The sequence below is a fragment of the Urtica dioica genome, chromosome 2 (genome assembly GCF_054948205.1).
Source record: "Urtica dioica subsp. dioica isolate 48M chromosome 2, U.dioica_male_clone48M_v1_H2, whole genome shotgun sequence".
Classification (NCBI taxonomy): Eukaryota; Viridiplantae; Streptophyta; class Magnoliopsida; order Rosales; family Urticaceae; genus Urtica; species Urtica dioica.
In genome coordinates this window covers 27,347,472-27,364,767 of record NC_142757.1, presented here as the reverse complement: position 1 = coordinate 27,364,767, position 17,296 = coordinate 27,347,472, and the positions used below count along the sequence as shown (strand labels likewise).

Genomic DNA, 17,296 nt, shown 5'->3' with positions numbered 1-17,296 from the left:
AGGCATGGAGTCTCACTCTCTAAGGACCAGTCTCCCAAGACTGCACAAGAGATTGAAGATATGAGGAAGATTCCTTACGCCTCTGCCGTAGGAAGCCTCATGTATGCTATGCTTTGCACTAGACCTGACATCTGTTTGGCCGTTGGCAGAGTTAGCCGTTTCCAATCCAACCCTGGACCCGAGCACTGGATTGCTGTTAAGCATGTTCTTAAGTATATTCGAAGAACTAGGAACTTGATGCTTACATACTCAGGTACTGACCTGACTATAAAGGGATATACCGACTCCGATTTTCAAGCCGACAAGGATTCCAGGAAATCCACTTCGGGATCCGTGTTCATCCTTAATAGTGGAGCTGTTGTGTGGAGGAGTATTAAGCAATCTTGCATTGCTGACTCCACAATGGAAGCAGAATATGTGGCTGCTTGTGAAGCATCCAAAGAGGCTGTATGGCTTAGAAAATTCCTTAAGTATTTGGAAGTTGTTCCAAACGTCGACGAGCCCATGACCCTTTATTGTGATAATAGTGAGGTTGTCGCTAACTAATAAGAACCTCGAAGCCATAAGCGCTCTAAACATATTGAGAGGAAATACCATTTGATTCGAGAGATCGTGCAGCGCAGAGACGTGGAAGTGAAGAAGATCTCGACGGTGGACAACCTAGCAGATCCATTCACAAAGGCCCTAGCGAACAAGGTCTTGGACCAACATCGAGAGGGATTAGGCATGAAGGACTACACACATCTTCTTTGAGTCAAGTGGGAGTTGGTTGTCAATGGTGCCCACAAGAAGAGTTGTAGTCTATATATTGTACATTTGATGTAATAAAGTCTCATGAAGACTCTTGCTTGTAATTGCTTATTCATTAATAAAAAGTTGAAACGTTCATTCATTCTTCCTTGTCTGTTTGAAGCTTTATGATAAACAAACTAAACAACTTACAAAGAGACATTGTAGATTTGCATGAACAAACTCTTCGTAGTTTGCTTAAAATGAAATATTCACAATCTAAGGGTCAAAAGACTATTGACCTCAGTATGATTGTTAGAAGAATCTATGATGTCTGGTTATGAGGCATTGAGAGTTGGAGATTCTATAGTTTTTCTAGGTATCTTCCGAAGGTACTGAATTCACCAGTGCACTTCTAGAGACATGATTACCATTTAACCTCTTATGTCTCGAAGTCACTACGTATGAATTGCATCGTGCTTACCTTAATCTTGAAATGAGACATGTCATTTCACACCTTACGTATTCTCATTTGAGAAATTCAGAGTTCGGACTTACTATGTGATTCCGAACAAGGCCTATTGGTGAAATATTAAGTTGTGAGAATGTCATGAGTAACTTTGTGAAGTTCTCATAGATATGGAATTCATGTACAAGATTGCTGAAATGCAATGTATCTTTGTTCCCTGGAATGTGAATAAATGAACTGGCCAGTGTCCAAATTGAGTCCTGACTCTTTTGGATGAAACAATGTGACTTGTAAGCTCCTCGTCAATACATTGTTTCTAACTTATTCACAAGCGCAAAGGAGTTGAGGAAATAATAGCTAGAAGGGTAAAATGGTAATTTTGTAAATCCCGACTAGCTGATGATATTCATGAAGGGTAAACACTGATAATATTATGTGGATCCACTCATTACAATTAGGTTGAATTCTTGAGTAGAAAATAAATTCATTTGAACCGAGAGATTTTCAGTGTCAACTCTTTAGTAGAGTCAGTTGACATTCAGCTAAACTTGGAAAAGGTTTGTGAACTTTTGAGTCCAAGTATTTAGCTCAAGCTTTGTTCATTTGGATCCATGAGGTCACTGTCACGAATCACATCGAGTAGGAATAGTTAAACTGGAAGCTAAGTCAAAACAAGAACGAAAATTGTCAAAAGGGTATTTTTGTCTTTTGAGACATAGGATGAAATGAATGTCAATAAATTTTTTGACAAGGTCATATGATGACTCATTAACACTCGGCCATGACTTGATCATTGGGCCTTGTAGATTAATTTCATTTCATAAGAATTTTATTGAAAATTCTTAATGGGCCTTTTTCATGTTGTCATGAACAAATGAAAAAGCTTCTAGAAGCTCCTTCTAGAGTTGAAATGGGCGCCTACTACCCAAGAGAAAGAGAGAATATTTTGTTCATAAATGTATCAAGATACTTGCCAAAAGAAAAAGAGGAAACAAATTTCCCATGCATGCATGAGGATATTGTTGTCAATGGTGCCCACAAGAAGAGTAGTAGTGTCTATTTATGTACATTTGATGTCATATAGTCTTACGAAGACTCTTGCTTGTAATTGCTTATTCATTAATAAAAAGTTGAAACGTTCATTCAATCATCCTTGTCTGAAGCTTTATGATAAAACCCTAGTCTTTTAGTCCATAAACAAACCTAACAACTTACGAAGAGACAAATGTAGATTTGCATGAACAAACTCTTCGTAGTTTGCTTAAAACGATATATTCGCAATCTTAAGGTCAAAGGACTATTGACCTCAGTATGATTGTTAGAAGAATCTATGATGTGTGGTTATGAGGCATTGAGAGTTGGAGACTCTATAGTTCTTCTAGGTATCTTCCGAAGGTACTGAATTGACCAGTGCACTTCTAGAGACAAGATAAGAACAAACCATTTAACCTCTTATGTCTCGAAGTCACTATGTATGAATTGCATCATGCTTACCTTAATCCTGAAATGAGACATGCCATTTCACACCTTAGTATTCTCATTTGAGAAAGTCAGAGTTCGGACTCACTATGTGATTCCGAACAGGCCCTATTGGTGAAGTACTAAGTTGTGAGTATGTCATGAGTAACTTTGTGAAGTTCTCATAGATATGGAATTCATGTACAAGATTGCTGAAATGCAATGTATGTCACCTCATGCTTTGTTCCTTGGAGTGTGAATAAATGAACTGGCCAGTGTCCAAATTGATTCCCGACTCTTTTGGATGAAACAATGTGACTTGTTAGCTCCTCGTCAATACATTGTTTCTAACTTATTCACAAGCGACAAAGGGGTTGAGGAAATAACAGCTAGAAGGGTAAAATGGTAATTTAGTAAATCCCGACTAGCTGATGACATTCATGAAGGGTAAACATAGATAATATTCAGTGGATCCGCTCATCATAATTAGGTCGAATTCTTGAGTAGAAAATAAATTCATTTGAACCGAGAGATTTTCAGTGTCAGCTCTTTAGTGGAGTCAGTTGGCATTAAGCTAAACTTGGAAAAGGTTTGTGAACTTTTGAGTCCAAGTGTTTAGCTCAAGCTTTGTTCATTTGGGTCCATGAGGTCACTGTCACGAATCACATCGATAGGAATAGTTAAACTGGAAGCTAAGTCAAGACAAGAACGAAAATTGTCAAAAGGGTATTTTTGTCTTTTGAGACATAGGATGAAATGGATGTCAATAAATTTTTTGAAAAGTTCATTTGATGACCTAATGTCACTCGGCCATGACTTGATCATTGGGCCTTGTGAATTAATTTCATTTCATAAGAATTTTATTGAAAATTCTTAATGGGCCTTTCTTATGTTGTCATGAACAAATGAAGAAGCTTCTAGAAGCTCCTTCTAGATAAGAAATGGGCGCCCAAATACCCAAGAGAAAGAGAGTTCCTTTTGTGCATTAATGTATGAAGATACTTGCCAAAAGAAAAAGAGGAAACAAATTTCCCATACTTGTATAGGGAATTTTGGCCAAGGCAACCAAGAGAGAAACAAAAGAGGAAACTAATCCCTTGTGGATGTGCATGAGGTGGGCGCCTATCTTGGATAGGAATGGGCAATAAAGATTGCTCATAAAGGCTTGGAAAATAAGAGGAAACTATTTCTTTCCAAGGCCAACCATTCTCCTATAAATAGCCCTCATTCCTCTCATTCTATTCATTCCACATAAGTTAGAGATTGAGAGCTTCTCTCTCTAGAACTTGTGGTTGCCGCCCCTCTTCTCTCTCTCTCTAGTTTATTTTCGATTTTTCTTGTTTTGGCACCTAGGTCCTCACTCGACCTAGTGTTTAGCTCTGCGACTTCAAGACTCGTTCTTAAGTCGTAGTGTTTAAAAGTGCCCACTCACTAATTCCTTTATTTCGAGTGATTTAGTGATAGAAACTTTCGTGGTTGCTCGAGGTGCCGAGGAAAGAAAGAGAGACGTGCTGCGAGGGGAGACGAGCATTGCAACTTTCCAAAAGCTTCTTCAAGGTTCAAGCTTCAAGAAAGGTTAGTAAACTTCTTAGCTCATATTAGTTTTTAATTACATGTTCTTGCACTTGTCTAGGTTAGTAAAAACCGTTTTTACTTGTAAAAGAAAATTTTTAAAATTCCGCCGCTTCCCGAAGCGTTAATCTTTTTCTTAAACCCTAGATCGATTCCAACAGATATTCGGCCAAGTAGACAAAAGGCAAGGCAAGGAACAAAAAAGGAAACAAATCCAAGCCTTCTAGAAGGCTGCCTTGGCCGTGTGGAATAAGAGAGAAATGGGCAATATTTGCTCATGAATATGTGATATTCTATAGAAGAGGAAATTACCTTATTGAAGGCAAAGCCTCTCCTATAAATAGGAACCTCATTCTACACATTTCATTCATTCCACATAAGTTAGAGATTGAGAGCCTCTCTCTCTCTAGACCTTGTTGCCGACTCCTCTCTCTCTCTCTCTCTAGTCAATTTCGTTTTATTGTTTTGGCACCTAGGTCCTCATTTGACCTAGTGTTTAGCTCTATGACTTCAAGACTCGTTCTTAAGTCATAGTGTTTAAAAGTGCCCACTCACTAATTCCTTTTCTCTCGAGTGATTTAGTGATAGAAACTTTCGTGGTTGCTCAAGTTGCCGAGGAAGGAAGAGAGACGTGCTGCGAGGGGAGACGAACATTGCAACCTTTTTCCAAAAGCTTCTCAACGTTCAAGCGTCTAAAAAGGTTAGTAAACTTCTATGCTCATAATAGTTTTATTTACATGTGCTTGCTCTTTGTGTAGGTTAGTAAAAACTGTTTTACTTGAAAAAGAAAATTTTTAAAATTTCGCCGCTTACCGAAGCGTTAAACTTTTTCTTAAACCCTAGATCTATTCCAACAGGATTTTCCTTGCCACGACTTCTACCCGGGTCGGCCATGCCCTTGTCAGCCTTGACTTGCCTTGCCATCAGTCCTACCCGAGCCGGCCATGTCCTTGCCGGCTTGGGCTCCATTGCCCCTTGTTGCCAGATGGCTAAAACCAGCCCAAGTTGGCCCGAGACCCTCTTTTTTAGCTCCAATACCCTTGGTGGGCCCCACAACTCACCCAAACACACCCCAACACCTCAAAAACTTTATAAAATCTCATCTTTTACCACATGAAGAAGAGACCACAACTTTGCGATCTTTTCTTCCAAAACTCTCCACAAATTCTCACTCAACTCATTCTCTCTTTTCTTCCATCACATAAACAAACATCATTACCATCTTTCCTCCACACCACCATCACATCAAGAACATTTCCACCTTTCCCACCACAAATCACCATTTTTTTCTATACTTTTCACTTCCTTTTCCCACATATCTCCACTTATCTTCATCTCTTGCCTTCACTACAACCAAAAAATGTTGTACACAAACCCATTTTTTACTACATTGCACTCAAGAACACCACAAGTATCATCATAAGAGTTTTATTTCTCTTCCTTTCTCTCTAGAATTTGAGGAAAATCATTCTCGTCCTTATTTTCTCACACATAAGCTCATATATACGTTTTCAGCTCAACAATGCCTTATCATCAACCCTCTCAAAGTGTCTAGGGGATTGTTCAAATCATACTAAAAAGCTCCTTATTTTACATAGAGGAACATCCTATTAATGGCCCATTATTCCTCTATTTCACTACTTTGACTTAGGAAAAGGTTCAACAAGGAGTCCTGCGTCTAACTCACGGAAGGAAGCAACTTGGAAGTTCGTCACCATCTAGAACCATTGTCCTAAGGACCTTGGGAGATCATATGGCTTTTCGGGCTTGTCTCATCCTCCTCGATCCCTTTGCGATCAAAGGAAGTTGTCTCTAGCCTCAATTTCGCCTACTCGAAGAACCTAGGAAATAAATATCTTGTGGTTTCTAACCCTTGACATCTCTAATTCCTCGGAGCCAAGGAAGGTGATCTCCCACTCACAGCGTGTGAAACCGGACTCCACCGTTGGACGCACGTAGCAAATGTTGTGCGAAAAAACGCATTAACAATAGTTATGAAAAATGATAATCAAATCATAAAATGACATAAGGCTACTATATGAGATAAGCATATCATTAAATTCAAGAGATAGAAACACATCAAATGCTTCATTAAAAGGTAATAGGTCTACCAATTACCGAAATAATATTGAACTAAATAAGATAAATATCGTCATATCCAATATACTCATCAAAAATGTATGAAATACATAATAACGTAAAAATAAATTCTAAAGTGAATAATTAATTGTATTTTTTGCATTGCCTTTCTTCTTACCTTTTCGTCTTCTCTTGAATATTTTGCATTCCCTTTTAGCGGAACCTTCCCGTGATGGTACTTCCTTAGATGGCCCAGCTCCAGAAGAAAAAGTTCTTTGGCTTAGTAGAAGGGGTAGTGTTACCAACATAATTAGGTGAGCCCTTGTTTTTCCATGACAATGAATATACTCAAAAGTCTGCAGCTCATTGAGGAGTTTGGACAATCCATATCTCAATTCATCCATGATATACTTGGATGTGAGTTGTATGAAATCGCTCATAAGAGAATAATGATAATTCCCATCTAAGTCATTTCATCCATCTTTAAACCCATAGAGTTCACCTTGTGCGACGTAATTAGTCATTTTCATGACATGATCTCTCACAAGAGTTCTCAGAGTCGTCTTAGTGCTAGTGCACCATTGGATGAGCTCAACGCGGGCTTGCTCGTTTTGCATATCAAACATGGCTTGCAAAGCGTCAAGGATATCCATAGCAGTCTCCTTGCCCTCCATCTTTGTTTGCAACATATCAGACATCCTCACGAGCATGTAGGCAATGGCCATGTTGCTCGACATCACCCACTTCTCGTAATCCTCCTTGAGGTAACACGTAAATTTAGCGTTAGGAGTGGCTGAATTCACATCCATTAGGATGATGGGAATATATTTTTTCTTACAAGCACAGTGTTTAGACTTGGTTTGCACTTTGGGATGTTTTTCCATTCAACAAACCTTATGATAGTATAGCCATGATAAGGTTTGACATGATTAATATATAAACAAAATTAATCACACAATTATAATATGAAAGAAAAAATTCAACATATTAGTTTCGGAAGAAAAACTATAATTCTAAGCTCAAGGATTAGAATATTAATAAAAGAAACCCTAGTTTTTAACAGTTCTTAGGTATTTGGGCTACTAGCCACGCCCAGTCTCCCTACGCTGACAAAACTAAACTGCACCTTGCTAAAATCTAGAATCAATATCTAGATTCGTCTTCCACCCGATTGGTCAGTATATAGCGGGCAATTCTTGGAATCATAACAAGCCTTCCAAATGGAGGTGGTGAATAGCCGGCTAGCCGTAGTTTTCCACACGCGGTAGTCATTTCATCCTTGGCTATATGTCTTTACTACGTGAAGACCATTTAAGTTTTACCATTCTAGAAGGATATAGCTTGACTCACTATATTAAAGTGTTCTAAGTTTTTAATCTACTAGTCATTTAGATTAGATGATCACTGCCTGTGACATGCTTATCAGATTACTAGTCATATGACATGAGTTTTATAAGCTACTCTTATAAAACCCTTGTATCAAGTTGCTTAGAATATTAGGTCTTTGGAGTATTATTTCTAATCTTGAATTAAGGACCTAATATAGTAACTTCACGCTTGGCTTCCGGTTGGGAAGGTGAGACAATATGTCTTTTTAAGAACCCCACAGCTTAATCTATTATCGGTATTTTGACAAAGCATGTTGTTCTAGTTTACTCAATTATTAATTAATTATTCTATTCATACTAAATAGATTTACAATTAAATGAGAAAGTCCATAAACAATAAAAGCCTAACAAATAACTCTCTCAGCATATGAATAAGCCAAATAAAACATACAAGCAAGCAATCACACATAGAAGCAATCATGCAAGGAAGCAATGAAAATGGTGTTATTTTTTTTTTTATTATTATCTTTTTATCGCGTCTAATTCTAGAGGGAGAGAAATCAATTTTAAGCTTATTAAATAATCTAAGGCCCAATCCAATTGACCTTGAGGAGTTGTTCGGCCAAATTCACATAATTGGCCTTATGTGTTAATATTGAATTAATTCTATTATAATTATTAAATAGTATTGATTGTGTAAGAGCAAAAGCCTACACTTGGAGGAATTGGGCCGTAAGCCCAATTTGAAAAAAAGAACAATAAACTAGGAGTTTGGTGGCACAAATTTGCACCGTGGGCGTGAGCCCCAATGCATATTTCCTTGCTGGGCCGAGAAGCCTAGCCATCAAAATCTCACCCTAGGGAGGCGCGCCGTGCGTAGTGTAGGCCCGCTATGCATATTGTAGGGACACCACGCCTCCGCGTTGCAAGTCACGGACAATGCTGCTGGCTTCCACACGATGTGGGGCCATGGAGTGCTAAAGATCACCCACGCTGCTCCCTTCCAACCGTGGCGTCCGCACGGGCTGGAGTCGTATAGCCCCATACCTCATCGATATTGTAGATGCACGGGATCTTATCTCGTTGATTCGTTCATAATTTATTTTTATATAAATAAAATGAATTCTAAAAATCAATACCATTTGATTGGGGTTTGACATAAATGTAAGGAAAAAAAATATACATGAAGAATTCGACGTGATCAATCAAACCAAAAATAAATCACATAAACATTATTGAATTATTTCAAACCATTCAAATATGTTTTGATCAAAACATAATTTATCGATCAATTAAAAGATTTTTAGAGAGAAAAGAGTTTTAAAAAAAAATTAACCATAGCTGTTATACAAGTTGTTGGGAATGACACACTTGGTATCATAAACGAATAATCCCTCTGATACCGGTGTTGTTAGTGGCAAAATCGTTTTGTTAGATAACAAACCTTTACTCTAATATAATTGTTAATAATTGGTTTTATTCATTTAAAAAATATACAAATCTTTAAATTGAGTTCATGTAGCTGATTATTGTGAAAAAAAAAAAAAAAACATTTTACATATTGTTGCCGAGTCGTTCTTGGAACTCATAGAGGATTAGAAAGAATCATTATTGGCCATATCGCAGCTACAAACAACTTGAGCCATGAAGGCAAAGAAACAACGAAAAACGAGCCTCGCACAACTTAAGTGCGACACTCCGACAATGTGTGCATCACACCCAGCAGCAGGCACGCCACGCCAACATTGCGCATGCCGTCCATTAGCCTTCACGCATGCTCATTGAGTGCCTCTTGCGCGCAACATCTAGAAACATGACGATTGCCGGCTACCAGGTTAGTGCGGGCCTGCACGGCCTCCCCCCACATTTTGCATGCCCAACCTATCCATTTAGGGTTCCTTGAGCACCCACACACCTATAATACCACCCTCTTGCGAGGAAAACAAGTAACTTGAACGCCTCCAAGGACTCTTCGCACCCCGTTCTACTCTAATTCTTCTACAAACACTCTCAAATAATGTTGCTTGTCCCACATCAACACAAGTAATCCCTACTAGATTTCTTATTCTTCTTATTCTCAACCACCATGACAAACGGAGAACGTTTCTTGGAACACATAAAGAAAACTCGAGACTTTAAGTTTAACACACCTAGGCTTGAGTACGATTACTTGATTCGGTCATGGATCGTACCTTTTAAGTTCATAAATCGTTGCCCAAAAATCAACGACAACACTTTGGCGATTTAAGGAGGGGAACTTCTACTTAACAGCGACAAAGCCTTTCCCCATGATCTATTCTTCGAAGGATATTGTCAAACTTAAGATATCATGCGTAACATTTCTCTGTGAAATTTCCTAATTTAGTGCCTAGTTTTTTAAAGTACCCTTAACTTTTAAATGCACTTCAATATCTGCTCTTATTTTTTTTTAATAATCGTCTCAATTTGACTGAAATATCCTAGACATAACAAAACTTGCTTACAAGTTTTGCTCTGTTGAATAATTATGTGTATATGATTTCAGAGGCCAATGAAAGAAGGGGACACATGAAGCGTGAGTTGTTAGAGGTGCAAACAGTTCAGGGGCGAATATGTAATTTACCCTTATTCTTTATCTTATTTGTTACATGTTTTTGAATTATTTTGTGACATAAAATCTTTTTTTTATATATATATTTAGATGGTAAAAGTTGAAGTTTCTACTTTCTATTTTAGGGTGAAAAAAACATATTTTTCAACTTTGAGAAATTATATTTATTACATTTTTCTTCCTTCAATAGCTCATTTCCATCGGTAAATGTTGACTTAAAAATTGGCCGATTAGGTAAATTCAAACTTTTTGCTGTATAGTTACAAAATCAAACTTTTTGGCACTTTTTGTATGAAAATACCATTGCCTAAAAAATCATGTTTTTCAACTCTATTTTTCAAGAGCCGATTGAATTTAATTTCATCTGATGATATTCAAGGGCAACAAAAAATCCTCTTAGGTGCTAACCCTTGATTATTATTTAAAATTTGAATCAGTTGAGTTACGACATATGATGAATTTCGATGAAATTCAAATAGATTTATATTGCTAAAAATAAAGATATGTTGAAAGCTCACTTTGGTCACTTTCCAACAACCAGACATAAACAAATAGTTTAGCATACTATGAGGTGTAGAAAGCAAAATTTTCTTTAGAAATAAACCCAAGGAAAGCATGCTTGAGTGTCTAGTCGTGTGATATAAGAATATCATACGTTTAGCTATTTTGTCATTGAAATCAAACGCGAAATAATTGACGTTTTAGTTTTTGATATTCTATAAAAATATTTATTTAAGGTCAGATCCTACTCATAGATGTCAAATTCTGCTGTAATTTTTTATGAAATTTTAAAAATAATGCTGTCTAATGTTAACACTATTTGGGTAGAGCATATTTATGCAATTTTTTTTATGTAACAAACACATTCTACTTTAAGCAATGAAACCATAAGATGAGACTGCACCAAAATAATCAACTTTCGACCATCATTACTTTCTTTATCTCTAGTGACGAATGAAAACACCAATATCAACCACATTGCTATTGGACGTAACAAAGTCATATAGCTGAACACAATGACTAAAATACCGACACCAATACTGATACCGAAGTTCTGATTTACTGATATATCGATTACCGACGGATATATCGACAAGTATCTTATAACAATTTGAATATCGACTATCGATGATATATTAAGTACCAACAGATATATCGACAAAAAATCTTATAACAAAATATAATTAAAAAAAAACCAATATGTATATACATATATATAGATACATATATATATATATATATATATATATATATATATATCTCTTCAACTTCAAATTCTAATGACAAATAGTTCTAAACTGATACTAAGATTAAGATTAAGAAAACAAATTAATCAAAAATATGTCCTACAAATTATAGTATGATAAAGCTATCAAATTTTAATGTAAACTCAATTATTAATTTTATGTAATTTGCATACTTTTAATTAATGATAAGTTATATATATATATATATATATATATATATATATATATATATATATATATATATATATGAAAGCTTGATTTTTTTTTCCTTTTACAAACGTATATTATTTAATTGTAATTAAAATATACATATATAAATAGGTTTTGTCTCAGTATATACATAAATCTAGATGTATGATAGAATATAAATAAGAAAATATTGATAATATTAAATAAAATAAAAGAAAAAAAAAGCAAGAAAATAAAATTAGCAACAAAACAAAACATGCGTGTAAGCATTTTAGCAACATAAGAGCTTTTTTTTATCATAACAAAAAGAGAGCTATGTATATATATACACGTGCAAAAATAAGTGGAAGAAAAAGTCCGAAATTGATTGTGAAAAACGAGTTTCACAACAATACACTATAAAAAAGTGGACTTCTTCGTTATACACATCCGGACGAGCCTATTATTATAACGAGCTTGCAAAAGTATATTTTTTATTTGGCCCACGTCGATGGGCTGAGAGCTTTGACACAATTTGTTTTATAAAAAAATTCAATTTTTATCGATTTATTTTCAAATTTGGTCGATAGTTTAGCTATTTTGACTGCCAAGAGATCGCAATATTTTGACATTTCGTCAAAATATCACGATATCAAAATGAGTATCCATAAATTGAAAATGATATATAATCTTTTTTTCTTTTTTTTTGTACCGAGGTAGGTTCGATAGCAAAATATTGGCGCCGATATTTTAAACTATGGTAGAGCTCATATATTGTTTTTAACACATCTTGGACATTATTACTACATTGTCCAGATACAAAAGGGCTTTAGACAAGACTAAGAGTCCATATTCACAGAGAAAATCTCAAGAACAAGTCTTGGCTATAACTTAATTACTTAAATCGTTCATCTCTAGCTTTTACATTGTCAGAGGCACAGAAGAAATTGGAGGTTTGCTGGAAGCTATTGTATTATTCAGTACAATCCTGCAAAATTCCCACAAAACTTCGGTCATACAACATAAAAATATAAAATAAAAATTAGTGGAGAACGGTTGTAAAATAGAAAGACGAAAAACAAACTTACTCGGCATCACCCAAGCACAATCTCTTGTTTGATTTCTTCTTGTTCTTACGTCGCTTTTTTGATGGGAGTGGATTAGCTTCCGCGGAAACGGAAAGTGGAGAAGAGCTCAGAGGCACGAATTCGATTGGTAATTCCGTCGCTGCTGCTTTTTGTGATGACGAAGAGGTCGGCCTCGCGAGAATTGTCCCTCGGAGAGGACTGCCCGGCTTTTCAAATTTGATCCCGTGAATCAGCTCAGCACCAGATACAACATTATCAGCAACTTTCGGGTGATTATTATTACTATCATCAGCATTCAGAGATGTCCCGAAAACCTTTCTTTTGGCATTAATGATGTCACACAGAACTTCCCCAGACATCGGATCATCTGAAGAAGAAGAATAACATATTAATTCTCAGTACAAAAATTTACTCAAAAGCCATGGGTGATACAAGCAATAGATATATATATATATATATATATATATTTAAAAGAACAAAGATAGAAAGAAGATACTTAATAGTGACGTCACAACAGCTTGAGCGGCCAATTGTTCGGCTTCTTTCTTGTTTTTACCCGGGCGGCCATTGTATGGAACCCCGTTGAATACTAAAGAAGATACAAAGATCGGAAGCCCTCCTTCGCGCTGACTGGTATTGTATGAAGGTGTTTCCCATTTCATCTTTGCTGCTAACTCATGCAAGATAGACTTGCAAATAACTTTTTCCTGATCAAGAAACATACAATTGAGAAGATGAGTTAAAAAAAAAAAAAAAAAAAAAAAAAAAACCTCACTTGAGCTTAATTTCACATAATAGAAAAGAAAAAAACAATGTCCTCACACAGTAATCGGTATCTTCAAGTTCAAGGTTTACGATACAGCAGCAAAGCAGAATGTAAATTATATTTGATAATTCATAAACAAGATCACCAGAGACATCACAACAAATTATGAACATTCCTTTTAAGTAGATACTCTAGACAAGCTTCCAACTTATTGGCTTAAAATATTATATCACATTTATGAAAAATGAATAAACCTCTTGGGGAAGAGGAGAATCATTTCGAGGGACTTCCTCTATTTTATTCTCGACAATAGATTTGTAACCGAGCGCAGCAACAAACTTTTCGGCTTCTTTGCGGGTCCAAAAAGTTTTCTGCGACGTTATCTCGACACCATTCACACACACCGTCGACCTGAACTTTGGGGCGTGTTGGAGACCCTCATTAACTGTATTGTACACGGGCAACGGCAAATTCGACTTTTGCAAAAACTCTTGCAAAAGGTTCTTGTACGGTTGATTGGTAAGTTCTGCATATATTCCAACTAGTGTAAAGACTAACGGAAAAGATTGAACAATTACACGAATACAATCACTATAAAAATAAATACTACAAATTTGAAAAGAAAAAAATATAGATCCAAATCACCTTACTGGACTCAGGGAGGCAGAGGCAGCATGGGCTCAATTTTTATTTTTTAAACATTTTTTCTATTATTAAAATAAAATACTTGCTTATGATAATCGTGGTGTCCAAGTTAGACCTGACTAAAATCCACCATGCCCTGCCATTATCGACCAGAAGCCTACCCCGAATCGTTCTGCCCAAGGAGAATCAAACTGGGGACTAGCAAGGTTCTGAGAATCACCCTTAATACAACTCCTCGTTAAAATAAAAAATTATTATACTTTACATTAACAAAATAAAAATTTAGCCCCTATCACTAATGATTCTGACTCTATCCCTGCTTACAGCACCCCTTAATTTTTAATTTTTACATTTGTATCTATTATTTAATTTAATTTTTATTCATTTTACATTAAAAAATACAAAATTAGAAGAACCCCCCCAGATTTTTTTACATCCCCTTACACTAAACTACGGATAATCAAAAACCTTAAACCTAAAAGAGAGACCATTTAATACCATTACCTAAAAGAGACTTACGGAAAGAGCTTGCCGGGGCCGGAGGTGTGGCTGTCAGAGAAGGCATGGGAGGAATTTCGGCAGAAGAAATCCCTGCCGGAGTTTGAACCGGCAGCGTGGCATCGGGTATAGAGTAGTAAACGACTGTCGAGCTCGCCACGGCCGGAGGAGTGGCTGTCAGAGGAGGAATGGGAGGAACTTTGGCAGGAGAAATCGATGCCGGAGTTTGAACCAGCTGCACAGCATGTTGTTTAGAGTCGTTAACGATTGTCGGGATGGTGTAGCAAAGCTGAGGCTGAGGGAAATCACTCGTATTGGGGATGGTAGAGCGAAGCTGAGGCTGAGGGAAATCGCTCGTATTGAAATGGCTCATCTTCTTTCTCTTTCTCTAATCTGACGCAGAACTGAACTACTACTGTACGCTTGGATCGAACAAATGAAAGAAAGCAAAGCATTCAGATATGTATGATAATGAAGCATTGAATATGTGAAGATGACAAATGTTGGATTCATATGTTATTTTTTAGGGTTGAAACTTTATCACTTCGGTTTCCAATTTTTCTAGCCAATAGCCAGAATAATTGGGTCTGAAACTGAAGCTAGGGAATTATTCTATCTGAGCCTGTGAAAATGACATCAGACTTTGAACATTATGCAAATCGATACCAGAATACCTCAGACTCAGATAATACAAATCAACGTATTGAAATCCAACAATAAACATCAGAGTAAGTTCAGAATCAGACACCAAGAACAGAATAGAATATCAAGAGGACACATAACACCTAGTTGTTTGAGAGAAACTCGGAGCTGAGCTAAGAGAAACAACAGGAAAGAAACTCAAGCTTTAAAATGTCGACGAATTAGAAGGATTTGCCTTTTCTCGGGAACAACCTTGAGGCTAAGTGACAACGGGAGTCCCAAAGAGCGACCACTGAGAGCTTAGAGGGTTTCGTGAGAGGACACTTAGGTCTAACAATTCCAAAACCGATATTGAACCCAGCCAGGAAGAGCTTTACCAGGCCCGAGCCCATATACGTCAAGTACTCTAAAATGGAGTCAAATAGAATTTTATATTTTCTTCCAAAATAAAAATAATATTTTATCTCTAACATGATCATACTCTATTTATAACTAACAAAAATAATAATAATAATAATAATAAAATTCATCGATAAAAATTTACCTTTTACATTTATTTTGTCAACCATTTATCTCGAATATTTCATTTTGTTTCAAACCAAATCCTTCCGTCAAATATTTTTCGATTCAATTATTTTTTTTTATCTCGTGTTTCGCATGTGTACCCTATTCAGAAGACATTAGTATAACTTTTAATTCATTTTATCTTCTTATTATTTTAAAACTCAAACATCATAAATCCTAAATATTACTTACTAAAATCCTTATCTAAATGCCAGATTTGAAAATCCTAAAGTCGAAAATACCCAATTAAAAATCCTTATATTGATATTCTAAATCCATGAACTAATCTGAGACGAAGTAATCACCAACAGAGAGATCGAATTATGGAAAAAAAATATCATTGGCGAAGAAATCTGAATATTCGTCAAAGACTTCCCCCAAAAAAATCGTGGAAAGGGAAAGAGAAGTTTAGTGTCAAAATATGGTAAGCACGAGGTGTATGTATAGGAGAAAATTAAAGCTTGTATCTTTACTGCTCGATACAACATATAACACACTGATTTTGATTTTACGGTTCGATTAACAAAGGGTAGGGATCATATCACAAATGTTTGATTGTTGGTTGTTATTAAATATATAAGGATCAAATATTTAATGTTCATTGTTGTCGGTCGTTTTCGGAAAACCCGAGACACCAAGAAGACACGTCGCTCAAAGGGCCGATGGTCAGGCCGGAGGTTCTGAAGAGCAGCAAGCCTTCAAGCCCTCGCCCAAGCTCTTGACTCCTTGAGTCGAGCCTAGCCCCTCGAGTTGAGACTTGAGTCGGCTCCTCGAGTCGAGCCTCGCCCCTCGAGTTGAGACTTGATTCAGTCTCCTCGAGTCGAGTCTCGCTCCTCGAGTCGAGTTTCGACTCGAATTCTATCCGTCGAATAGATACATTTGTGTCATAAACCTGAAATACAAAGCCCACAATAGCTCAACGGGCCCGGAAGGACGACGATCGCGAAAAGCCCACGAAGACACGGCCCAGCGCGCGCCGCGCCCACTGCGCCGCGCGCTGAGCGGCGCAGTCTGCGCGCCGCGGGTCGCGCGCCACGCGTAGTGTGCGCGCTGCCTCTTGTACGCCTCCACTTGAAGAGGTGCGCGCCCCTAGTCCCACATGGACGACGAAAGACCTTCCTAAGGCCCTCAAACACCTATATAAACCCCCTCTCACTCAGGGGGAAGCCATCCCTTCATCTCATATCGATACGCTCGAATTCTCGCTCTCCTCTGCTTCTCTTGATGCCATCTTTGGCCTGAAGCATTTTCGCAAGTCTCTCTCGTTCTCAGAGGTTTCGAAGCACTCACGGGGACTTCCCGGACGTCGCTCCCTCTGACCGAACGCCCCTAGTGCTCAAGCACGCTCATAGGGTTCTCAACTAGAGTCCCTTAACGCGTCTAACACGCTAGACGCGTACGCGATCTCCGAAGTTCCGAGACGCCGCCAAGGACTCCTCCGCGCCTCGTCTCC

At 37.2% G+C, this 17,296-nt stretch overlaps 1 protein-coding gene across 6 annotated transcripts; it reads right to left on the bottom strand.

Annotated features, from left to right (window-relative positions):
• Positions 1–12,357: 12,357 nt before the first annotated feature.
• On the bottom strand, positions 12,358–15,673 carry LOC149404247 (uncharacterized). Of its 6 annotated transcripts, none has more exons than XM_089607049.1 (6): positions 15,532–15,673; positions 14,644–15,059; positions 13,749–14,020; positions 13,225–13,435; positions 12,729–13,095; positions 12,358–12,628 (listed from the first exon to the last, which is right to left on the bottom strand). In XM_089607049.1, the coding sequence occupies exons 2-6, from the start codon at positions 15,008–15,010 to the stop codon at positions 12,562–12,564; spliced, it is 1,284 nt and encodes a 427-aa protein (XP_089463175.1). In that variant the 5' UTR covers positions 15,011–15,059; positions 15,532–15,673; the 3' UTR covers positions 12,358–12,561. The 6 variants fall into 6 exon arrangements, with proteins under 6 accessions (XP_089463175.1, XP_089463172.1, XP_089463173.1 ...); XM_089607046.1 differs by having other exon boundaries at positions 14,644–15,052; positions 15,532–15,671; XM_089607047.1 differs by having other exon boundaries at positions 14,644–15,052; positions 15,515–15,670.
• Positions 15,674–17,296: the final 1,623 nt, after the last annotated feature.